Source organism: Vipera ursinii (assembly GCF_947247035.1).
Source record: "Vipera ursinii genome assembly, chromosome: 1".
In the NCBI taxonomy this organism is placed as follows: domain Eukaryota; kingdom Metazoa; phylum Chordata; class Lepidosauria; order Squamata; family Viperidae; genus Vipera; species Vipera ursinii.
Window position 1 is genome coordinate 98,469,918 of NC_139512.1, and position 25,925 is coordinate 98,495,842.

Consider the following 25,925-nt stretch of genomic DNA (forward strand, 5'->3'; position numbering starts at 1 on the left):
AATTAAAGAAATAATTATTGGTTCAAGTAAATAATTCTTCATGCTATTTTAAATAATTAGCTTAAATAATCAATGGTTAGATTCTATTTTTCTTGCCAGGAAAGGAACAGTTCCACACATTTGTGGGCCATGTTGAAATGAATTAAACGCTTTCTATGATAAAAGACCAGAAAATATTTTTTTTGTTTTTCTTCCATGCTGTTTCAGTTTTGTCAATAGAACCTATGTCTTGAATCCATATCTTTAACAATGTGCCAAAAACTTATTGGATCCATGATTGTGATGGATAGGAGATGATCTGTATACAAAATGAAGCCTGTTTCCTGCACCACAGATGTACCAAAAACTGTCAGATCAGCCAGATAAAATGTGTTTCAATGGTGATTTTAAGTGAATCCTGTATATAACCTAAGCATCAGATCCAACATCAAAACTTTTGGATCCGTCAGAACTCACTGCTAGCACAGAGGTGGGATGGGATTTAATGTTGAAGATTTCTTTTAACAAATCATGCAAAAGCAAGGTGATCTGAGTTTTCCAGGCAGTTTTGTGGCAAAGGTCAGATCGATGTTAAGGTTCGATGCACGCATGCATGTTTACTGGAAATTACTTTATTTTTAATTGAAAAGTTTTTCAATACATTTTATCTTTAACAACCCCTCCCCCCCACCCCCTACCCAACCCTTCCCAACCCTCCCCCCTCCCCGTCCCCGACTTCCCAGAGATAAATACAAGATATAAAAGTAAAAACAATCATAAACAACCATATGCTAACAACAATCAGCTATTAAGTCTATCGCACTCTAGCTCCTATAAAATGACTACAAGCAATACTAATACCGCATCAAAACTTATGCAAATGCTAAATGAAACTTTTTTAGTCCCATATTTATTCTGGATGTAATCAATCCATTTTTTTCCACTCGGTAATATAACGTTGTTGCGAATGGTCTTTCAAGTAAGCCGAGATCTTTGCCATTTCCGCCAGGTCAGAAACTTTTAAAGTCCATTCTTCTATAGTCGGCAGTTCTGTTTACTGGAAATTACTTGACAGCTGGCGCGCTCGAATCCTATAAAATCATTAAGGATTTCAACAATCCGAAATTAACCTATTGCCTCGTTTTCGCGCCACGCCGTCTCCAATAAGCGTTTATTGTAGGACTGCACTTGGCACTCTTTCTATGCAAGGACAATCCTTTGAAAGAATCCTACCGGAAGGTCACGACTAATCAACATTCCGACTCTTACTTCTTTGCCTCTCGTAATTTTAAAACAGCGTTTCCCAACCTTAGGAACTTGAAGATGCGTGGACTTCAACTCCCAGAATTCCCCAGCCAGCATAGCTGGCTGGGGAATTCTGGGAGTTGAAGTCCACGCATCTTCAAGTTCCTAAGGTTGGGAAACGCTGTTTTAAAACATGTTGCAGGCTTGTAGGAAAAAAAACAAAACAAAAAAGATGACGACGAACCATTCTCCGTCGTTTCCCTCTCAAAAACCTCGGGCCCAGTTCGGCTATTTTCGAGATCCTGGCAACCGAGAAAGGAAGCGAAACTTCAATAGGTCGCCTTCAGGGCGTCGGGAACCCACCCCGTTGCCCTACGTCGCGTCGTGACGTCACGCAATCTCTTGAGCGGGTGGGAGGCTCGGCGCCCGAAGCGGGGCGGAGCCGTTGCTGGCGCCGCCGGAGACCGGAGCTGCGAATTCGGAGCAGGATGTTGGAGCGTCGGCGGTGAGGCTGCGGTGGAGAGTTTGGCTTTTTGTGGGCCTTGACTCGGGGGAGGGGGAGGAAGAAGAGGAGGAGGAGGGGCGGGGCGGCTCTTCGTTTGCGCCCAGAGCTCGAGTTAAGCCAGGGGTAGGCAACCTCGGCTCTTTTATGACTCATGGACTCCAACTCCCAGAATTCCTGAGTCAGCATAGCTGACTCAGGAATTCTGGGAGTTGGAGTCCACGAGTCATAAAAGAGCCGAGGTTGCCTACCCCTGAGTTAAGCGAACCAAAACGGGACCGGGATGTGGTCGTGGCCGTGGCCCGTAAGGAAGCCGTTCAGACCTTTTATTTTTGACATTTTAATGACGTTTGTATTAGCATTTAGCGTTGCCGCCGCCCTTTTCCCTTTCCTTCGATAATGCAAAAACTAGCCCTTTCAGGGACTCGGTAGTTAAATATTGGGCTGCCTTCCGAAGTGCAAGGAGACCCGGCGTGTTTTAAAAAGGGGGAAAGCGGGGTGTCTGGTCTTTTGTCCCTCGGATGTCATGCGACCCTGTGTAACGACTGGATCCGTTGAGAATAAACAGGCCTGCTTGTGAAGAAAAGAAAATGCAATAAATTAATGTTTGCTTTGCCTGAACTCTTTTGTGAGTCGGAATGGGGGTGGGGGGTGGGGAGGAGCACTCCCATTTGCAAGCTGTTGGGCGTCTCTCTCAAATTCAAGGACTTGGTTCTTTCCAGCTCTAGACCAGCGTTTCCCAACCTTAGGAACTTGAAGATGCGTGGACTTCAACTCCCAGAATTCCCCAGCCAGCTATGCTGGCTGGGGAATTCTGGGAGTTGAAGTCCACGCATCTTCAAGTTCCTAAGGTTGGGAAACGCTGCTCTAGACCAGCCCAAGCGCCTGGGTTTTGTGGGTCACGGAGCAGGTTCCCCCCCCCCTATGGAGGTTTGGGACCTGCTGTGTTTTTTTGTGTGTGTGTTATTTTTGCTATCGGGCTCAAGAAGGCCCAGCCCTGCCTGTGCACCTGCCTTGCCTCTTGGCTCTTCTGAGTGAGCTAAGCCTGGTCAGCTGCGAGTGTAGTCCGAGTTTGTTGAGTTTTGTGAATTGTTGTTGTTGTTGTTAGTTGCGAAGTCGTGTCCGACCCATCGCGACCCTATGGACAACGTTCCTCCAGGCTTTCCTGTCCTCTACCATCTTCTGGAGTCCATTTAAGCTCACGCCTACTGCTTCAGTGACTCCATCCAGCCACCTCATTCTCTGTCGTCCCCTTCTTCTCTTGCCCTCCATCTTTCCCAGCATTAGGCTCTTCTCCAGTGAGTCCTTCCTTCTCATTAGGTGGCCAAAGTATTTGAGTTTTAGCTTCAGGATCTGGCCTTCTAAAGAGCAGTCAGTTTTGTGAATAGAGAGGCACTTTCCTGGGTGGTTCAGGATTATCCAGGGCTAGTACTGAGGATGTTACCTAGTTCAAATGTCTGCAAGGAAACAACCAAGTTCAGAAAGCACCGACCGACATCTCGGTTCAGCCAGCCTCTTCGGAGATGAGTTTGTTTACACTTTTTATCCCAGCTTCTTAGGCCCCGGGGCGATTGACTGACAGCCTTAACATTTCTTGATGGCTCAGCAGGGTGACAGCACCTGCCCCACCTTCTCCAGACCCAAAAGCCCAACAGGGCTAGACTGGGTTGAGTTAGGATTGGGGCTTATAGGCTAGTTCAGGGGTAGGCAACCTTGGCTCTTTTATGACTCATGGCAGGGGTGTCAAACTCAATTTCATTGAGGGCCGCATCAGCATTGCGGTTGCCCACAGGGGACCGGGTGGGTATGGCCAGGGTGGGTGTGGCCTACTGGGTGGGCGTGGCTAGAGTGCGTATGGCCTACTGGGTGGGCGTGGCCAGCTCTACATCGTTCGCATCAAGGGTGCCTATGGGGGCCTGGGCAGGAGTGGGACAGATCTGAGGGTCTCTGGCAGAAGGAGGGTCTCTGGGCCAGGGCCAAGGCAGTGGGGGCCGTTCCCTCACTGTTTCCAGGATGGCTTCGCGGGCCACATGAAACCACTTCGCGGGCTGGATCCGGCCCCCGGGCCTTGTGTTTGACATATCTGACTCATGGACTTCAACTCCCAGAATTCCTGATTTCAGCTATGCTGACTCAGGAATTCTGGGAGTTGAAGTCCATGAGTCATAAAAGAGCCAAGGTTGCCTACCCCTGGGCTAGTTTAACCAGAAAGTTGAAAAACTTGTCCCAGAAGTAAGCAATGAGAAACTGTGTTTTAGTGCTGTCACCAGGAGTTGAGGAGAACTTGAAGGCGAATATTATCCCTACAGCAACACCCGGATTGGTAGAGAGATAAAACACTTTGGATGCTTCTGAAATATATGTACTTGAACAGAATTTTAAAAAAATTACCGTCTCCTTTTCAAGTAAGGGAATTTGGATTCAGGTAACCAGTTTTGGGTGTAATAATAACGAATGCAGGTACCCCCTCAACTTACAACCACAATTGACCCCAAAATTTCGGTTAGTAGGTGAAACATTTGTTAAGTGAATTTTGCCCCATTTTATGACCTTTCTTGCCACAGTTGTTAAGTGAACCACTGCAGTTGTTAAGTGAGTAAGAAGGTTAAGTGAATCTAGCTTCCCCATTGACTTTTATTGTAAGAAGGTCACAAAACATATTCACATGACTCCGGGACACTGCAACTGTCAGAAATATGAATCAGTTTCCAGTGTCCAAATTTTGATCATGTGACCATCAGAGTGCTGCGTTGGTCATAAGTGTGAAAAATGGTCATAAATCACTTTTTCGGTGCTGTTGTAACTCTGAATGATCACTAAATGATCACTGTTGCAAGTCGAAGACTACCTGTAGCTCAATTTTGGGGGACAGTTCTGCAAAATGATAGCATATTAAAACAGGTTGCTAGAATTCTGAAAAATGCTTCTACGAAACAATGAAGTTACAGTTTAAATTACACTTCAAACTGTAAAATTCAGGAATTTTATGTTCGAATGTTTTAGAATTAATACTTTCAATTTTTAAGCTTTGATTTATTTACTCTTTGGAAGTTCCACTCAACCCTATGAACAAGAGTGTTATTTTATAACCGGTATTACATTTATTTCATTTTTATTTATTTTATTTAATTTATATAAATTTATTTATATAAATTTATATCCCTCACTTTAATATAATTAGTTTTTAAATCTTTCATAATACTGTGATAATGTATCTGATATATTGTTTTCAAATTAATGTGTGTTAGTTGACATTACAGTTTTACAGTTTTTCTTTGTTTGGTCTTTTAAGATTTAAGATAAAGACTTTGTAATACACCTACAAAACTCCAGCTACTGGATAGATAAAAATATAGTTAGTAAAATGTAGTATACAAATTAGAACATGACATAAATTATAGTCTTTAAATAATAGCTCTTTCTTCACCGTAATTTGAGTTTTTTGCATGTCTAATATGTTCTTCTCCTTAATGGTCAACTAGATTTTGCTATGCACTGTTATTTTCTGCATGGCTTCACCTGAATGAATGTTATTCTCTCTCATTTAAAAAACAATTGAGTTTAGTCTACAGAGTTTTAAAATTGTAAACTTGCAATTGTCAGTCATTATATTTTGTATTTTAGAAGTTACTAAAAATGTTAATAAAAATGTGCATTCACAGAGTGTTAATTTTCCTATTAAGAATATGCTTGAATTAGGTGTCAGAAATGGATTTAATCGGAGATGAGCACCGGCCCCTAGAGTCGGAAACGACTAGCACGCATGTGCTGGGGAACCTTTACCTTTACCTTTATACAGAGCTACTCCAGCTGAACTATATAGCACGTAGTTAGTTTGAAGTTTATGCATTGTGAATTAAATGCAGTGATGACTATTTATTCTAATACAGTGTTTTAAAATATATTTATCAGAAATTCTCTAAATGTGGAAAGCAGGATTTCGTCCTGGGACCTGAGCTAAAGCATTCTATCATGGGCCAGCAACTCTCAAGCCAGACCCAGACAGTTATAAATAAGCTGCCAGAAAAAGTTGTCAAGCACGTCTCTCTTGTTCGAGAAAGTGGCTACTTGACATATGAAGAGTTTTTGGGAAGAGTAGCTGAACTTAATGACACGTGAGATTTTTTTCCCCTTTTATGCATATGATAGTTTTAAGTATTAAACAGGAACATGCTTAAGGCATTTCAGAATGAATTATTAGCAATATGTAATGTATATGACTGCTTAATTTCTAATAAAAATAGGACAGTTGCATTACATGTGTGATATAAGGTTTAGATCCTCGGGGTGTGTTTAGTCATATCTTAAACCACTACAAATATGAGGGCAGTTCGGAAATAAACCTCCGTTTGGTTATCAATGACAGACACTCGCAGATACAGAACTTTTATTATACACAATAGAATACTACAACATTAAATTACTTTTCAACATAAGCGCCATTCAAATTGAGTCACTTGTCATAACATCTTACAAGGTTTGAAGTTCCTTAGTAGTAGCTTGATGCCAAATCTGGACTGGGGGGGGTGTTGATCAAAAACATCCCAACGAAACTTCTTCAAAAGTTCTTGGGTGCATTTAGCAGTGTGCTGGCGAGCATTAACGTGAACCAACACCACGCTGAAAGTCAGCATGCCCCGACGCTTGTTATGGATGGCTAATATTTCACAGTAGACTTCTGAATTAATGGTCGAATTTCACCAACAGTACTCCTTTGGCATCTTCACATTTGGCGGGATTTTCTATGGCACCACTTCCGGTGTGATGTTGGTTCATGATAATGCTCACCCGCACGCCGCTAGATACACCCAAGAACTTCTGAAGCAGTTCCTTTGGTATTTTTGATCACACACACACACCCCATAGCCCAGATTTGGTGCTGAGCTACTACTACTAAGGAATTTCAAACCTTGTAAGACGTTATGACAAGTGCCTCAATTTGAATGGCGATTATGTCAAAAAGTAATGTAATGTAGTTTTCCAATGCATATAATAAAAGTTCTGTATCTGCGAATGTCTATCATTGATAACCAAACGGAGGTTTATTTTCAAATTGCCCTCATACTTTGCGATCAGGACTTTTATCAGATGTATATTGTAATGTTCTTCAAATTGAAACTAGTAGATAGGAGAGAAGCTTATTTCCCTTATTAAAGACACCATAATAAATTACATAAGAGCAATAATAAATCTAGTACTCATTCATTGAAACCTCACAATAGCAGTTAAATCAGTTGATGCAAACCTAAACCATGGCTTAGCCATTTTAATATTGAGCTACTTGGAAAATACTGTACTTTCTTTGCAATTATCACTTTTATTAAAAATGTGTTCTAAAATTGAATCTCTATTGGACGTGAATGCATTTTCCAATTTGTCCTTTTAGGAGGAAAATAAATGTCTTAAAAATACTGTAGGTGCAAACATATGTTGCCTTATACTGAGTTGGGTAACTGGTATACAGTATCTAACTCAGCATTTATCTATGGTGATGAGTCATGTGTCTCCAGGTTATCTGACAGGGATCTTTCCTTATCTGGTTATGAAAGATCTTTTGTGTGTAAACCATATACCAATCACTTATGTACAGTTCTAAAAATCAGGAGTTGCATGAAAACACATGCTTTATATAAACACATGTTTGTATAAAACAGGCATGTCAAACTCGTGATGTGCGACGTATCATGACTTTTTCCCCATTGCTGGCAATGGGGTGGGCGCAGTTTCAGGATGATGCGTCCGGCCCGTGGGCCAGCAGTTTGAAATGCCTGATATAAAACATAAATTTTCCAGCAATTTTGGCTGGAATCATAACACATAATTATTTTAAAGTTGTCCTCCCGCAGAACCACAAATGAAGCTGAACCAGAGAAAGAATAATTATATTCCCAAGAAGCCAAATCAAAGAAAGATGAGTGTTTCTGTTACAAGTAAAGGGTTTGAAATGACTTCCTTGATTAGTTCTCCTGGCAGTCCTCTGGAAACAAGTTTTCCAGAATCAGAGGATTTTGATGAATGTTGTTGGCTTTTAGCAAGATTCTTCCAGACTAGATAAAGATGATATCAGCAAGTCTTTTCATGAAAACTGCTTGGGAGGGGGCTAAGTGGGAAAGTCAATTTCCACCAAACCCATTCCACAGATCACCTTCTTTGGGTCCAACCCTAAGTTTGAAAATACATTTGGTTGCAATTTGTACATCATAACATTATAAATGTTTAAAGTGTGCTACATATGTATAGAATGTTAAATAAATGTTAAATAATTCCAGAACTGCACAATTAGCTTCTGGCCAGAACAAGCATCTGTTATTTGAAGTGCAGCCAGGATCTGATGCTACAGCTTTTTGGAAGGTGGCTGTTCGAATAGTTTGTACCAAAGTAAGTTTATCACAATCTTAAATTCTCTAATTCATAGCAACATATAATGCACAGTAAGCATAAATTTGGTGGATGTTCATGGTTAATTAGGAAAAAAATGCCACATTTTCATAACTTATTAAAATATGTATGTTTATAATGTTTTGATTGTCATAATTGTACTAACGTGTGATTATTAATATGTTAGTTACCATTCTGAAACTTAACCAAAGAGAGAAGCAATCTAGAACTAAGGAGAAATTTTCTGACGGTTAGAACAATTAATCAGTGGAACAACCTGCCTCCAGAAGCTGTGAATGCTCCAACATTCAAAGTTTCTAAGGAGAGACTGGACAGCCATTTGTCTGAAATGGTATAGGGTTTCCTGCCTGAGCAGGGGGTTGGAGTAGATGGCTTCCAGGGTCCCTTCCAACTTTATTATTGTTGTTGTTATTAACATTATAAAGGCATTTATAGCATCTTCTCATAACGTCAAATTTCTGAGTTTAGGAACTCTTGATTTACATTGCTCTAAAAATAAAATTAGAATAATTGGCGAGATGATTCAAGAAAAACAATAATGGTGCTCTCTGTGTTATAGATAAACAAGACAAGTGGGATTGTGGAAGCTTCAAGAATCATGAACTTGTATCAGTTCATTCAACTTTATAAAGATATCACAAGTCAGGCATCACAGGTTCTTTCACACAAGGCTCCCTCAGAAGGAACAGCAGAAGATCTGTCATCTCTTGGATCTTGTCAGGCTAGCCTTTGGATGGGAAGGTATTTGAAGTACTGTAAAAAAAATGTTTGAATCTGCTCATTCAGGTAGAAAAAGTCCAGTTTCTTGCTACAGCAAGGAGTTTAGTAAACTTGATTCTATTTAGGTGAGGGTTGCCATTTATTATAAAAATGTGCAATGAATGAATGCTCAGTCGTTAAGTCTACTTTTTTTTCTTAGTGAAAATATATGTAAGCTTTTCTGAAAAAGAGGCATCCTCTTTTAAAGAAACATCCTCTAGTGATGATTTTGAAAAAGAAATTATCATTCATATTAATTTTCTTCATTCTGGAAAATTTGAGATGATTCAGAGAGTTGAAAGGACATTAAATCACTTTTGTGCTAGAAAACTATTGGAAATAGGTATGTAGATAACAGGAATAGATATTTGCCACTGCTTGGGGGGGTGTTTGTGTATAAATGTTCATGTACCACTCAGTATACAATATTTAGTAATTGTGTACATGTTGAAGAGAAGCAAATAACAAACTTCTTATTTATACATCAGTCTATGATTATTCTTTTAAATACTTTTTAACATTTTAATGTGTGTCATAAGTTTTGTTTATGGTACACCAAGTTTTTTGTATAATAATGGTCTCCTTTGCTCCTTTCTTAGGATGAAACCCAGATAGTTTCTTGCAAATTGAATGTGAAATTGCTTTTGGTGAATGAGGGGTTAGAGGATTATAACTATTTGTAATAAAATATTTAACCTAGAAATAATTCAAGATATACTACATATACAATTAAAGTTCTGGATATCTTTGATTATGAATAAATAATACATTTGTATTGTAGAGTGAAGCAGCTTACTGATGAGGAAGAATGTTGCATTTGTATGGATGGACGTGCTGATCTGATCTTGCCATGTGCCCACAGCTTTTGTCAGAAATGCATTGATAAATGGTAAGTCGGTTAAATCTCATGAACAGATTATACCATGTTTAATGAAGAAAGGAAATAAATCCTTTTCAGTGCCACCTCAGATTTCCAAGTTCAGCTGAAACTAGTCCTGAGATTTCACACACATACAAATATGTGCATTTTATATACTTGCATATTTGAGTAGTTATGTGTACATGCTTATATACAGTCATGGCCGAAATTGTTGGCACCCCAGAAATTTTTCCAGAAAATCAAGTATTTCTCACAGAAAAGTATTGCAGGAACACATGTTTTGCTATACACAGGTTTATTCCCTTTGTGTGTATTGGAACACAACAAAAGGAGGGAAAAAAACAAATTGGACATAATGTCAAACAAAACTCCAAAAATGGGCCGGACAAAATTATTGGCACCCTTAACTTAATATTTGGTTGCACACCCTTTGGAAAAAATAACTGAAATCAGTCGCTTCCTATAACCATCAATAAGCTTCTTACACCTCTCACCCGGAATTTTGGACCACTCTTCCTTTGCAAACTGCTCCAGGTCTCTCTTATTGGAAGGGCGCCTTTTCCCAACAGCAATTTTAAGATCTCTCCAGAGGTGTTCAATGGGATTCAGATCTGGACTCATTGCTGGCCACTTCAGAACTCTCCAGCACTTTCTTGCCATCCATTTCTGGGTGCTTTTTGACGTATGTTTGGGGTCATTGTCCTGCTGGAAGACCCAAGATCTCGGACGCAAACCCAGCTTTCTGACACTGGGCTCTACAGTGCGACCCAAAATCCTTTGGTAATCCTCAGATTTCATGATGCCTTGCACACATTCAAGGCACCCAGTGCCAGAGGCAGCAAAACAACCCCAAAACATCATTGAACCTCCACCATATTTCACTGTAGGTACTGTGTTCTTTTCTTTGTAGGCCTCATTTCGTTTTCGGTAAACAGTAGAATGATGTGCTTTCCCAAAAAGCTCTATCTTGGTCTCATCTGTCCACAAGACATTTTCCCAGAAGGACTTTGGCTTACTCAAGTACATTTTGGCAAACTAATCTTGCTTTTTTATGTCTCTGTGTCAGCAGTGGGGTCCTCCTGGGTCTCCTGCCATAGCGTTTCATTTCATTTAAATGTCGACGGATAGTTCGCGCTGACACTGATGCTCCCTGAGCCTGCAGGACAGCTTGCATTCCTTTGGAACTTGTTTGGGGCTGCTTATCCACCATCCGGACTATCCTGCGTTGCAACCTTTCATCAATTTTTCTCTTCTGTCCATGACCAGGGAGATTCGCTACAGTGCCATGGGTTGCAAACTTCTTGATAATGTTGCACACTGTGGACAAAGGCAAATCTAGATCTCTGGAGATGGACTTGTAACCTTGAGATTGTTGATATTTGTCCACAATTTTGGTTCTCAAGTCCTCAGACAGTTCTCTTCTCCTCTTTCTGTTGTCCATGCTTAGCATGGCACACACAGACACACAATGCAAAGACTAAGTGAACTTCTCTCCTTTTTATCTGCTTTCAGGTGTGATTTTTATATTGCCCACACGTGTTACTTGCCCCAGGTGAGTTTAAAGGAGCATCACATGCTTGAAACAATCTTGTTTACCCACAGTTTTGAAAGGGCGCCAATAATTTTGTCCGGCCCATTTTTGGAGTTTTGTTTGACATTATGTCCAATTTGCTTTTTTTCCTCCCTTTTTTGTTGTGTTCCAATACACACAAAGGGAATAAACATGTGTATAGCAAAACATGTGTTCCTGCAAATACTTTTCTGTGAGAAATACTTGATTTTCTGAAAAAATTTCTGGGGTGCCAACAATTTCGGCCATGACTGTACATGCTGCTCAGAAACCTCAAGAGGCATGCCAGCACAAAGTAAACAAATTAATATTAGTTATTACACTTTTAAATTAAACCCCTGTAAAATAAAAAGTGACTAAACTAATAGATCAGCGAAATACTGTGGACATAGTGTACTTAGACTTCACTAAGTAGACCACAACCTACTCCTTGGTAAGCTAGAAAAAGGTGGAATAGACAACATCACCACCAGATGAATCTGTAGCTGGCTGATAAACCGTACTCAATGAGTAGTCCTCAATGGCACTACGTCCACATGGAGAGAAGTAAGCAGTGGGGTACTTTAAGGTTTCGTCTTAGGGTCAGTACTCTTCAATGTCTTCATCAATGACTTAAATAAGGGAATAGAAGGGGAACTCATCAAATGTGCAGATGACACCAAACTGGCAGGAGTAGCCAACACCCCAGAAAACAAACTCTGGATCCAAAAAAATCTTGACAAACTTTTAACAATGGGCCCTATCCAACAAAATGAGTTTCAGTTTGGAGAAAAGCAAAGTTTTACATTTAGGCAGGCAAAATCAAAGGTATAAGTACAGATTGGGTGAGACCTGGCTTAAAAACAATAACTGTGAGAGGGACCTTGGAGTCCTAGTGGATGATCACTTGACCATGAGCCAGCAGTGTGCAGCAGCAGCCAAAAAAGCCAGTACAATCCTGGGTTGTATAAACAGGAGCATAGAATCAAGATCACGCGAAGTATTAGTACTGCTTTATAAATCCTAGTAAGACCACACCTGGAATACCGCAGCCAATTTTGGTCACCATATCACAAAAAAGATGTTGAGAGTTTGGAAAAAGTTCAGAGAAGAGCAACTAAGATGATCAAAGGCCTGGAGACTAAAACATACATAGAATGGCTGCAGGATTGAGTCTGGCTAGTTTAAAGAAAAGAAGAAATAGGGGAGGCATGATAGCAGTATTCCAGTATTTGAGGGGCTGCCATGTTATTCACCAAAGCACCAGAGGGCAAGACAAGAAACAATAGTTGGAAACTGATCAAAGAGAGATGCAACCTGGAATTAAGGAGAAACCTCGTGACAATGAGGACAAGAAGTGGAACAGCTTGCCTCCACAAGTTTGAGCAATAAGGCAGAGACATTCTCAGCAGAATATTCAACCTAGTTATATTTCAGTTTCTCTGCTCCATTTATTTTTTAAGTCTGGGGTCCCCAACCTATGGGCCATGGAATGGCTGGCTGGGGCACGGACATGTGGACACATACTCCCTCCCCACTCGCGCTAGCACCCGTGGCCCCAGTCACCTGTGGGCATGAATGGGGCTGCTAATAGCCCGTTTGCACATGTGTGAATGGGGCCGCTAGCACTGGAAGGGTGTGCGCTGCCCATCTGCACATGTGCATGCAAATGAGTACTTTAAATATTTTGCCTCTTATTACAGTCCCAACCTCATAAGAAAGCCAAAACAGATCTGAAAATTTCAGCCATCATGCCATTTTGTGATACTGATAGGGTTTGCTATGTCGTTACATCTTAACCAACTGATAGCTGAATGCAGTCAGTATTTGTTGACAGGGTGACCAATTACTTTAAATTATAGATATTTGGGTTAATATAATTTTTTTTCCAGTTAAAAAACAACAGGATGTTTTTCTTTGGAAACTTAAGAACTCATTGCCTGATGACTTTCAAAAATGGGTCTGCGCAGTCTATGTTGTGGATATTTTCAGTATCATTTTTAGCATGCTCTCCTTTAGCCTTTTATCCAAGATCCTATTTTATCTCACTATGAGAGCAAAGATAGTCCTGTGCGTTGTCAATACAAAATCTGACAAGCGGTGACAGTTTCTTCTGACTTCCTTTACAGGAGTGGTCATCACAGGAATTGCCCTGTATGCCGCCTACAGGTGACTGCTGCAAATGATTCTTGGGTTGTATCTGAAGCTCCGACGGACGAAGATATGGCCACTTACATACTCAACTTGGTGGATGAAGCAGGCCAGCCCCATATACCCTGATTTTAGTCTTAACATTCATAGTCTTAACATCTCCCAAGATACCGTTTTCATTATCTTTTCATTTCTTTATTCATTCCATTGGTTTCTAGAAGCTAAATCACTATTTTTTCAGTAACGACTAGTTCTTTGAAAGCCTACCTGTATTTATTACTTTCATTTAATTACTCTGATAACATTTTTACAGTCAATACACTATGAATTTTCTGATGTTTCATGAGGTACTGCAATAGGAAGTATTTTAGTTCTAGTAAAACTGTTGTTACGTGTTTGTTAAAAGTTGACTTCATTGTCTCAGTTGAAGAATGTGGGTGGTTTGCAAGTTCTGTCGTCCAACACTGTCTAAAAACAATGCTCAAGTACTTAAATGTGAATTAAAATGACTAGAGTTCTTGAACTTAGTAGTTTGTTCTCCCTCCTAGGAAATATTGCAACTGTTAATATTGACATGCATTTGATTAAATCAGTAATTGGTATGTTACATACCTTTTATGGCATCTTTTATGAAAGCAGATTTTTTTTTATAAATGATGGACTTTTTCATCAGACAATTTTCTAAATCAGTATTAATTACTTACAAGTTTGTCTATGCAGTATCATGGATGGAATGAAGCAAAGTAGCTTCTCTATCAGTGGAAGGCTTCTGATGTTGCAGTCTTTATTCCAGTTCTCCCATCTCTTCATTTTCTGTGTGCTTTGAACAGATGTCCCCTGGGCTAAAACCTCTCCGAAACAGTGAATCTCTGAAGCATAGTGCAGATAGTAAAAAAAAAAAAATCTATGTTCTGCTCTGTCTCTTGGCAAATATTTCTGGCAAAAGACATGTTAATTACAAAATTTGACTGAAACGTGTTTATGGTTATGTATTTTGTTTTGTTTAGCTTAGCCTTCTATTTACCAGTTTGTAAAATATGCTATTACTATGAAATGAGATGCTAAAGCTCAGGTATTCTTTTCCTGTAGGTACATTCTGAAGAGGGAAAAAAAGGAATCTTTCATTTTGTTGTGATCACTTAGCTTTAATGTAGTGTGCATGTTGTAATCGAATGTTGGGGTGAGGTATGACAATGTGTCCTTAATTGTTACCCTACCAGGTGACATTAATAGATGCCAGAAAGCCACCATTTTCCAATCCACAAAATTGGTCCTTAGTGATTTTTAAAAATTCATTTCAAATAGCACCTTAAAATGGGCCTAGCTCCCAAAAATCAAGTCCCTGGGCAGATTGGGCCAGCACAAATCCCCAAATTGCAGTACTGATGTTGGAATTTACTTTTTTCACAACTGCTATTATTATAATTATTATTTATGGAATAGATTTGGCACCACACAAGGAAAGATGGGGTAATAGTTAAATATCATGAAGGGCTTATGGCTTTACTTGGAATTGCCTGGTAAATATGTATAATAATAAAATACTGTTGCTAAAATGATGCACATAAATATAAGTTAAACTAATTAAATTGCACACCTACATTATTAGCTGAAAGATATCTATAAATTACATTCAGATATTGAACCTTACCTCTTCAAAATATGACAAACATTGAGAGATTTATCAAATTCTAAATTAAAATAGAGTAGTATTTAGTGTTTTTCCTCTTTATTTAATATAATGTGAAGGTTTGAAGAGCATGTCTTATTACTTAAGAAAGCTTTGAAGTGGAGAGATTCACATATTACAAGTATTCTTTCTGACAACTGATTTTAAGTGGGCTTTAAAATTCAGAGTAAAGAAAACATATTTTCTTGTTTTTGTTTTGATGTGTTTTTCACTTACAAAGCTGATCATGGATTTGATTTTCCCTGTACCCTAGATATATTTGGATTTGCAGTGTTGTGATTAAAGTTTCCAATACTTTAATACTGACATGGTAGAAACAATAACCCATTCTTTTTTTCATGTAAGGTTTGATTGATAGCACAAATGTTTGAAATGTAAGCAGTAGATCATTAAATTCTGATATTGCTTTTCCTTTTTTTCTTGTCACAAGCATAAAAACTGTACACCAAATCTTGAGAGATGGAAGCTTTAAAATATGGGTATGCAGTCCACAGAGGGGACATGAAATTATAGGTTCGGTAATTTCACAATTGTAAATATGTATAAAGTGAAAATGTGAATTATATAGTGTTTCTATCCTTTTAAATATACACATTAATACAAGTGTGTTACAATGTGTAATATATATTGATCCATAGTTAATATATATGTAAAACACTATATATTATGTATATGTGTATATATGTATAATGTTTTACATATTAGCTATGGATCATTTGCAGTCTTCCTTTTCTCTGTTTTCATTGTGTTTTGAAACTATGGCTCTTATGAAAGGACTTTTAGTCTAGATCTAAAAGTACAGGAGAAACTATGGAAGAAGAGATTACTACAAGTTGCTTACCCATGCCTTTTGACACATACCCTACCACCATAAGCATATGGCAAACTAGAGGCCTATCATAAGAAATAATTGTGCTACATTGTGTAAAACTGCAGCCCAGTTGAGTTATTCTTCTAGCCTTGAATCTGATGAAGAATGACAAATTTAAAAAAGGGTTTTTAAAAGACATGTTCACGAGATGAATTACTGTTCAGAGGAGGAGATATGCATTCCTTAGTTCTTTTGTGTGGATGTGAACTTTTCTTAGTGTTTTATATAAGACTGTTAATAACTATAAGCAATTTAATGTATTATGAGTTTTGAGCAATAAACACTTGAAGTATTCATCTTTGTGTAATGTTTAATGATACACCTTCTCTTAGGTGTTCAAATTCACAGTGCATATAGATAAAATAATTTCAAGAAAGTAAGTTATGATTTTATATATTCCTGGCCAGAGATGTGCAGATCATTTTGACCTTGTATTCAGTTTGTTTTGAGCTTGAAACAAAATGTGCTTTGGGAGACTAGTTTCTATATCGAGGGGGGGAAAAAATTTATTCTGACTTTGGAATTAAGTCTTTGCTATTTCTGGGGTTATGTTGGGCCTGTTTTGGGGCTTATGACAGAATTCCCTTGTTCCCCCAACATTGTACCACCTAGCTCACAGGTCTGCAACCCGCGGCTCCGGAGCCGCATATGGCTCTTTCAGCCGTCTCCTGCGGCTCCCAGTCCTCTGCCATGTGCAGTCCAAAAAAAAAAAAAGTGGGACTAAAAAAGTTCAACCAATCAATTCAAATATGCAGGTGCATATCTCGCCTTGGCTCCACACTTCAGTCAAACCCTGTTCTGCGCATGCGCGCATGTATGCACATGCAAAAACATTTTTGCGGCTCCCAGTTTTTCCTTTTGTGAGGGAACCAGTTCCGAGTGGCTCTCACTGTTTCAGGTTGCTGACCCCTGACCTAGCTTTTCTACCAGCAGGGAGTCGTCTTCCTACTCCTATTGGTTGCGGGATGATTGGAAATGGAAAATTGAGAGGAAATCAGCAGCCAACTATATGGCTAACCAGAAAAATACTACTCACACTGTATTCCTTATAGCAGTATTGCTGTTTTTTATTTTATCTTTGTCCTACATAGAGTTTGTGGGTTAGTGAGCTTCATACTTGTGACACAGTAATAGGTATGATAGTAATAATCAGTCAAAATTGACTTCATTTAGGATTGTAGAATAGGACAAACATCAATATATTTATAAATGTTTAACATTTCCCTTTATTAAGCTTCATGCTATAAATATCTGAATATTTTACACAACAAAATACATACTGTACATGAACAACTCAAATCATTTTTCTTGTTCAAGCTGGACATAACTCCCATAATCCATCTTAAACCAGCAAGGATTTCTTTGAATTCTAATCAGTTCATGTTGGCATTCTAGCATCCAAAAGTTCCATGTAGAAACAATAGTTATTTTAATTATATAAAATAATGCTAGTAAACAAAATTAACAGCTAAACTTTCACCCATAAAAGTCCACATCATCAAAAAGTATAATAGGTAATTCCCTTTGAGAAAATATCTGGCCTTCAGTTATAATTCAAGAAAGAAGGTACCACAATTATGGAATATAGCTTACCAAAATATTTCAAAAACTTGCAATAATAGTGCAATTTTAAACCCTTGTAAATTCAGTAGAATTTACTTTAAGGCTCATTAATACATCTCGATAAGAAACCATATCTGTGCTCACTAAAATTTTCAAATAAGTTATTTCCAAATATGCAGGAGTGCCTATTGAGCATATCATCTCAACTTATTAAAGCAGCTATGTCTTTCCCACTTATGTTATTCATAATTGCTCTTAGCTGTCTTTACATAAATGCACATAGGTACACAGAACCTGTGTTTTATTTGAATTAGCTGTGCAGGTAAACGAAGATAGTTCGAACAGCCTCCAAAGCAATTGTCCATGTCCAGAGCAGATACTGGAGGCTTTGCCAGCTGGAGGGCTTAGCAGACTGAAAACACAGGATTGCTGTGTGGTTAGAACTAGCCATTCCTGTTGTACAACCACTATAGCTGCATAATACTTTGCCATAGTGAGTGTGGTTTAAACTGCTTTTTAATAGAGCAGTGGTTTTTTAAAAATTTTGTAAAAACGTAAATATTATGGAATCCAAGATTTCCTTTTTTGAAAAGCCTGCTCTCTCTGCTCCACCAAGTCCAGCTAATATTGAGAGGGAAACAAGCAGTGTTTGCAATTAATAAATTTAAAAAAGATTTTCAATTTAATGTGCATAATAGCTAGTATAAAAGGAAAACTCAAAATACTGAAAGAAATAAACTTTTGGATATGTTCTTTACATAATGGAGAATTTTCTAATAACAATAATTTTTTCAAACAAAAATTAGATTATCTGTCAAGCATTGATAATCTTGGCTGTAAGGTCAAGTTCTAAAATTGTTATTAGCCAACAAAGATAAAGATGTAATTTGTCATGGTCATCTTTGGTTAAAGCTGATAGTATATACAGTATTATCTGCCATAGTATCCCAGAATAGAATGCTAAATTCCAAATACGGGAGCTGCATTTATAATTATTTTGTGGAAAGATTCCTGAGCCTCTGTTTCTGTGAACAATTTGCATTTATTGGATTAGGAGAGCGTTTGGACAGATGTGAAATAAACCTGGATAGGATAGTCATTCTTCTGGATAGAAACAAATAAAAATAGCTTTGCACTTATGAAATTGAAATATCTTCCCAACCACAATTATATATGTGCACTAAAACTTTTTGTGCAACTTTTTTCCAGACTATGGTAATATTTAAATTAGAACCATAAGTGCAGGGAGAAAAATTTGTTATCCCTTTTTTCCCTAAGAAGTTCAGAATTTGTGACAAATTTTACTTTCTATCTCCCCTTTTCAGAATTATCATTTTATTTCAAATGGCTAACAGGTAAAGTTTTACATAACTACTACCACCAACAGTAATTAAATATAACTGCTTGTCAGAACTCAAAAACTGCCTCTAATAGTTCATTTTTAAGTTTGCATATTCAAAATAAACTCCATATAAAAACTTTGACACTACCTACAGCAGTTGATAAATCAGGGGTATCAAACTAGTAGCCCACAGGCCGGATGCCTCACGTGCAGACTCCGCAAAGGAAAAAAAAAGATACAATCATGTGACGCGATCAACTTTGACACCCGTATGATAAATCATTATATTCCAGGTCCCACACTTTTACATCATAGTAATGAAATAGTAGCATATTAAGCTATCAAACTTTCTATGTTTAGCGCGTTTCATACAAACTACAAAATGCAGTTTAAGTCTATGCATATGTCAGCTTTATTCACACCTCACATTATACTAAATTATTATTTGTTTGGTTTTGGTTAACAAGATTAATAAATCTTGCTGATGTAAATGTAAATCATGCTTTAAAGCTTAGCACTGTGTGTCAGTGTTACTGTGGCTTATTCAACAATGGTTAAAATAAACCTCAATTTAATGAAAAGTGTGAAGGTAACCAATGTTAATATTCTAATGTGCATGAATACATATTTTTGCAAGTAAATATGCCTCCCAATACATAGATAAGAAAGTTCTTAATCTTCTATATTGAAAAAATCAAGGGGGTGGAAGAAGTCTCATAATGGTGAATAAAGTGGAAAGTTAATATGGATGTGTTGAACTGAAAACGTTCTACTGGATCACGTAGCAAATCCTGGTGGATATATCAACAGCTGATTTGCATTTTTCATGTATCTGACTTATACCTTGATGCCTCAGGAAATTATCATATCTAATTACTCTTCAATTAAAGGGCCCATTTAGAAAAGCCAAGATTTGTATGTCCACTAAACATCTAGGAGCAATGTGCTGATCTTTGGTTATATTAGATTTTAGTTTCTAAATTCAGGATGGTCTTTGTTAACTAACGGACACTACAGTACTGTGTACAATCAGACATCTGAAATCTAAACAGAAGTTAAAAGTTTAAAGTGCCATCAATCCAATATGAGAAAAATTGTGAGAAAACTGGTCCATCTGTGCTACCAAAAATTACTGTCCTGTGTCCTATTTTTCAAAGCAGAACGTTATGTATCTTGAGATGCAAACCTATACTGACTAGAGTTAGAATGTACTTTTAAATGCATTAAACCACATAGCTAGAAGCCTGCATCTTGGCATCTATAGCAATCCTATTTAAGGTAAGCACTTTCAGAAACTGGTTTTGTAGCGATTCTGATGTAACTTAAGAATTCAGATGATCAGACGACTTTCTGTCCTGCAAAAGCTCACATTCTCTCTTTTGCTCAGGCTTAGCTGTGGCTATTTTGACAGTGCTGTAATCTCTTCTGTCTTCATCGCATCAGACAGAAAACTCAGTTCATTGCATAAATTTTCATATCTGTAAGCCATTCGAATCTGTGCAACATTTGTCTTTCTAATGTCATTTCCTTCTGGGCCTTCAGCACAGTAATTTACACCTATACACTTCTGTTTTTCCTAGAGAAACAGAGAGAAAAAAAGATACTGTTTGAAAAGTTCCTGAACTCGAGGATCTGGAAGATGACCTCCACATAATGGCATTTTTGAAAAGTAGTAGGTGGTTTATTGAAAGAGAGAACAAAAACTTCCAGTCTTTTTAACTGCTACTAAATTAATCAATATACAAAGATGGCTTGCAACTTCATGTAGCAGCTTTCTTAAGAGACCCTAGTTTCTTTTGCTCTCTAACAGGCATGATTTTATTTTGCAACACTACACTAAATATTTAACTAGAGATCAGTGAAACACTACCTTCCCCCAACTATGCCTTCAAATATATTGGACTGAAATTCCCAAAATTTCCAGATAGCCTTTGAGGAAGCTGGATGGGAATTGTGAATGGTAAATTGGACAAGTCTGACAGAAATCAAGAACAAGTTATGCTGCTATATAAACAACGGCATCTGCAGGAAGTGTGAAAAAAAGTCAAGATGGCAATCATGATGGTGCCCTTTATATGGTTTTTTTTAAATTATTCCATTTATATCTCGCCCTTCTCCAAAAACTTAGGGCGGCTTACAAGCTTAGCTCTTGACTCTTTCCCCCCCCTCCGCAATGCCCTAAAGGTAAATTCATGCCATCTTTTCTGTTTCATTCATTTCAGTGGCAAAGGTAAATCAATATTGTAAACAAAGCTCAAGGGCTCAGAATTTATTCACTTCTATCCCACACCATTAGGGAAAAGATGACATAAGCTAAAATATTCCTATTATGTGTGATGATCAGGTCCTCTGGTAACTTAATACACACATTTTTATTTTTATTTATAAAGTACAGCACCTAGTTTGTCCCCTACGTCCTCAAATGTCTGGTGCTTATAGGAGCAAAGTAAATTTACCTTGTGTGACAAGCCGCTTTGTAGTACACTGTTTCTTGCAATTTCACACAGGTCACAAGTACTCAGTTTCCAAACTTGGGCTGCTATGGCATATTCCTCCATCAGTGCTTCCTTCATTTATATATACAAAAATATATGATTTACTATCAAATACCTTTATTCATTTATTTCTCACCTCCTGAAAGCAAAAGGACCATTTCTAGTAAAAGGAAACTTAATTTTGCAGAGCTCTTCTCTTTTCTTCCTTAATTTTGTTCTTCCCTTACTGTCCTCTATATTCCCTGAAAACTCTCTAGGGGATTGGTGAGGCCACCAGAATAGTGGGAGCAGGACTAAGAGTTCAGAGAATCAGGAAAATTTGATGAAATTTCATCTTCTTACCCTTTTATCAGCAGATGTCTCCCACCATAGTTGACAAGATCCAACTATTATAGTTTCAGAGCTGGGTAGCCTGTTAGAAGTGGTGGAAACTCCAGCCACTACACAGTTAAATTTATTTCTGCAAGCTTTATGAAAATTGGTCATTTGTCTTTTTCAATTTTCATGGATCGATTATATCCAAACCAGACCACACCTATGCTTCATAGTCCAGCTACAGGACTGTTGTTAATGACATGTCAGATTAACCTTGAAATGTTTAAGAGAAGTGGAAAACAAATGGCAAAGAAAACTGTGGACAGTAGAAAGAAATCCTGCGAAACTCAGACATTCTAGGTTTTAATGGTGAAATAACATGAAAGAAGAATGTAGGAGCCTGGAGTCCATACTCCATGCTTCAGCATCCAGCAGATGGGATAAGGAAGAAGGGCTTGAGAAACAAAAGGGCATTATGAGCATTACAAGTATTCTAGTATTCAACGTTTAGGATTCAAACACAGTAAATAATTAAATTGTGAATAGAATTCTATGCCCTCTTAAATGAAGTGAAACGATAACTGAAAACTAATTGCTTTCAAATAAACAAATGTAAGATTGGAGAGCTGCTGCTGAATTTAATAAGAAAACATTTAATTTAATATGGTTTCAGATGGAAATTAAGCTTTTAAATTGCTTTCATGCAAATTACCTTGGTATAGTGGAATTGCATGGGGTCATCTGTGGACAGAGAAACACGCAGTCCCTTGTGCAAGAATTCTCGTAATGGATTTTTTGAATACTCCAGGAATAAGCTGTTGTTGCTAAGAGGAGACATGGCAATGGGGATTTGTGCAAGATAATAAAGATACTGGAGAACTGGACTCTGTACAAAAACAACACCCAAAATCATCATTATTCATTCACACAGAGATAACAGGAAAGGAAACATTCAGCCAGAGGAAATGGAAAACCATTTTTACAGCTTGGGAAACTTTAACTGACCCCAGCCCTCTGGCATTATATAAGTTGAGTTGTTATATATATACAACTATACACCCTTATTTTGTATTGCATTGATGTATTTTTTAAAAAATACATTTTTATAATGAAAAATAAACAGATTTGAGATGTTAAAACATGTGTTACTGCATTAGCTGAAGTAGGAAATAAAAGGTCTTTTGCTGTCTATGGTGATTGTAGTACAAATTACTCCTTCAAAAACCAGCTTTTGATCTTCCTATTCAGTCCATTTATAAGTGACCAACCACTGTTGCAGTTACATTTATTATTTGAAACCCAGCTGTCTGGAAAAAGTCCTTAAGGAAGCACACGTTTGCTGTCCAATAAAATAGAATATTTCTCAATTAGAACAGTTTGTGTCAGAATTACATTGAAATCTGCCACCCAGTGGAGAATTGCTAACTGAAAGCTAACAGAAAGTAAGCTTTCTATAAATCCCATTGATTTCAAACACACAAAAGTAAATATGTCCTTAAGCTTCCCATTTATAGTAATCAGACACATACATCCATTCAGCAATAAGCCCACATGAGCTTAGTCATGGCGGTCCTATAAGAGTTATACAGACTTGGGGACCTGGCATGCAAGTAGGCCTTGTGAATCCTCTAAGGTCTGTTAAAAAAGGCAACAATCTGAAAGTACAATATGATATACAGAAAATAAACATCTTTGTTTGCATATAGCAAACCTCAAGATGGAGAGCTATAGATCCCATATACTCCCATATACTCCCATGATGCATACAGGTTAAGTTACATCCATTCATTTAACAATCCTTCAAAATATGATTAGAGTGAAGAAAGTGTCTTACAATTGGCATGTATTTATGACAGGTGCAGTGACAGAGGTTAAGTAATTACCATTTGCAACCTTCCCAGGGGGCTTCAAACCAGAAAAGTCAATGAGGGAATTCACTTGGAAGACTGCATGATTCGCTTAAGAACCATATTATTTGCTTAATGACTGTGACAAAAAGGTTGTAGAATTGGGTGGGACTCAATCACTGCATTTAGGAATGGAGGTTCTGGTCCCAACTGTGTTCATAACTAGAGGATTACCTGTGTAAATATGTCTAACAGTACCACAAATTAAACTCTATTAAGAATTTTTCAGTGATCTGATGACTCCCAAAGGTATGTGTTCAGTTTCAGAAGTCCCAGACAATTCTAGGAGCTGAAGTAATTTATTAGGAGGACAATAGATTGGTGGAGGCTGCAGTAAAACCATTAACTTGAGGACTAATCCACATGGAGCCCCATTTCCATCTGTCCTGTTTGCCATCGTTCACTCCCTAGAGACTAAAATGGACAATGTGAAATTTGAGTGGGCCACGAACAAGGAGTATATATTGGAGGTGGTGACCCTTTGAGAGCTGTATGCAATGAAATTTCATTTTGATGTATGCCGATTGGTGTACATTCAAAGTGACAATAAAGTTATCATTATCATTATTATACCTTCTTCAGGAGCAATCCATGGGAAATATTGTCTGCAGTTAGAAAAGCAGATACCAGGTGAGTTATAGATCCAGCTTCTCCACAATGAGGGCGAAACAAGAAGGTGCTCATGCCTCTCTCCCTAAAACAATTTAAAATACAATTAGCACCATACCTTCCCATTCTGAAATCCCAAGACCAGTCACAATGATAGATTACACAACGGAAGTGCAAAAAATATGCATCTGTGACAATGGGCCACTGATGGGGAGCAATATGTATATTAAGCTACTCAGAGGTAAGTCCTTCATCACAGTCTGTCACGGCCCCCATCCTGGCCTGACCTCAAAGACACAAACACTCTCATGTTAACTAAGGGACAGAAGAGGCTCAATGGCTGCTGGGCCTCAAATTAAAAATGGTTTAGGTTGGCCCTGTCCACTTGTTCAAAGGTAAGCCCTCCATTTCATTAGACAGGTATTTGTGACTGCAGCTCAAATGACTCATTGCAGGATAATTCTGCCAGGGGGGGTAACTCGCATGACACAGCAGAGATTAAACTGCTTCAAATATTAGATTGTGACCACAGCTCTGTCTCAATCCTTTTTTTATTTCATATTATATTTTACCAAGGCCTAAATGCTACTGTCTAAACATGCTATGCATAGCTGACTTTGAAGGTCTTGTCTGCTTTGTTTTCTCATTTTAAATTTCTTGATTTCACCCTTTCTCTCCAGTTCCATACAACTTTAGTCACTCTAAATCAGCAGGCTGCGCAGTGTTTGCAATCTGATTTTGTGTTTATGCAAACAGATTTGTAAACAAACAAACAGATGTCTATGAGATAATGGATAATCTGTACTACTTGTGCAAATTACAGGTTCACTATGATAACTCTAACTACAAATGGCTCCAAGCAAGGCAGAGAAATGTCACCTGTGATGGACATAATTCTACAGAGTAGTTATTACAACTATAATCACTCCTGCTGCTGAAGTAATGCTGAAAGTGACTCTATATGTAGTCACAAGCAAGGCAGAAATTTGAGCTTCTGCTGATACCACTTCATTGCTAGAATTCATAAAACTGATTTCATATAGAGATAAAAAAGATTAAAATGAAAATGAGAATGCATACTACAGGTACTGATGATCTTCAGTCTGGAAAATTATCCCCTCCTTACCTAACAAAAGGGACTTTGTGCAAAAAATGTTCTACACCAGACATGTCAAACTCGCGACGACACATGAACGAATTGGGACAGTTTTGTTATTGCCAGCAATGGGGTGGGCACGGCTTTTGTGTGATGCGTCCAGCCCGTGGGCCAGCAACTTGACACCCCTGTTCTACACTGATGTTTCTCAGGCTGTAAGCAAAATCTCTCAATTTTTATCCAACCCCAGTCCTCCCATCAAAGCCACAGATGACACAAATCCTGTTCCAAGAACATCTAAGGATCATCGTTTAAGAAAGACTTGTTTAGAATTATAAGACTTTCAACTTTTTATTTGTTCATCTACCTTCAAATGACAATAGCATCTGTAACAGAATTTATCATTAGGACAATTTATGCCTAATCCCAATGCCCAGAGCAGAATTGTCAACCTGGAAATGTGTAGAACTCCAGCATGTCTTCATTGTGTAATTAGAAAGGTGGAGGCAAAATAAAATTTAAAAGGGAGAGGGGAGATAAATTTTACGTATTTTTGTTTATCTTACAAAACCA

The 25,925-nt window shown here is 38.0% G+C and overlaps 2 protein-coding genes across 5 annotated transcripts in view; one reads left to right on the forward strand and one right to left on the reverse strand.

Annotated features, from left to right (window-relative positions):
- The first annotated feature begins 1,642 nt into the window (after positions 1-1,642).
- On the forward strand, positions 1,643-16,321 carry RNF141 (ring finger protein 141). Its single transcript, XM_083350648.1, has 6 exons — positions 1,643-1,729; positions 5,639-5,841; positions 7,996-8,104; positions 8,685-8,866; positions 9,666-9,773; positions 13,443-16,321. The coding sequence occupies exons 2-6, from the start codon at positions 5,699-5,701 to the stop codon at positions 13,591-13,593; spliced, it is 693 nt and encodes a 230-aa protein (XP_083206774.1). The 5' UTR covers positions 1,643-1,729; positions 5,639-5,698; the 3' UTR covers positions 13,594-16,321.
- A 906-nt stretch (positions 16,322-17,227) lies between these two features.
- The window catches only part of AMPD3 (adenosine monophosphate deaminase 3), a 48,106-nt gene continuing 39,408 nt past the window's right edge, over positions 17,228-25,925 (reverse strand). For all 4 annotated transcript variants that reach the window (XM_083350647.1, XM_083350646.1, XM_083350645.1 and 1 more), the window contains exons 13-16: positions 24,221-24,341; positions 22,453-22,626; positions 21,387-21,497; positions 17,228-20,506 (exon numbers count right to left, since the gene is read on the reverse strand). In XM_083350647.1, coding sequence (XP_083206773.1) covers positions 20,330-20,506; positions 21,387-21,497; positions 22,453-22,626; positions 24,221-24,341 — 583 coding nt within the window. In that variant the 3' untranslated portion in view covers positions 17,228-20,329. The remainder of the gene's footprint in view (positions 20,507-21,386; positions 21,498-22,452; positions 22,627-24,220; positions 24,342-25,925) is intronic.

Coding starts and splice junctions, on each gene's coding strand:
- RNF141 (XM_083350648.1), top strand. CDS start 5,699: ATGGGCCAGCAACTCTCAAGCCAGACCCAGACAGTTATAAATAAGCTG. Junction 8,867..9,665: donor GCTAGCCTTTGGATGGGAAG/GTATTTGAAGTA, acceptor TTTGTATTGTAG/AGTGAAGCAGCTTACTGATG. Junction 9,774..13,442: donor CAGAAATGCATTGATAAATG/GTAAGTCGGTTA, acceptor CTTCCTTTACAG/GAGTGGTCATCACAGGAATT.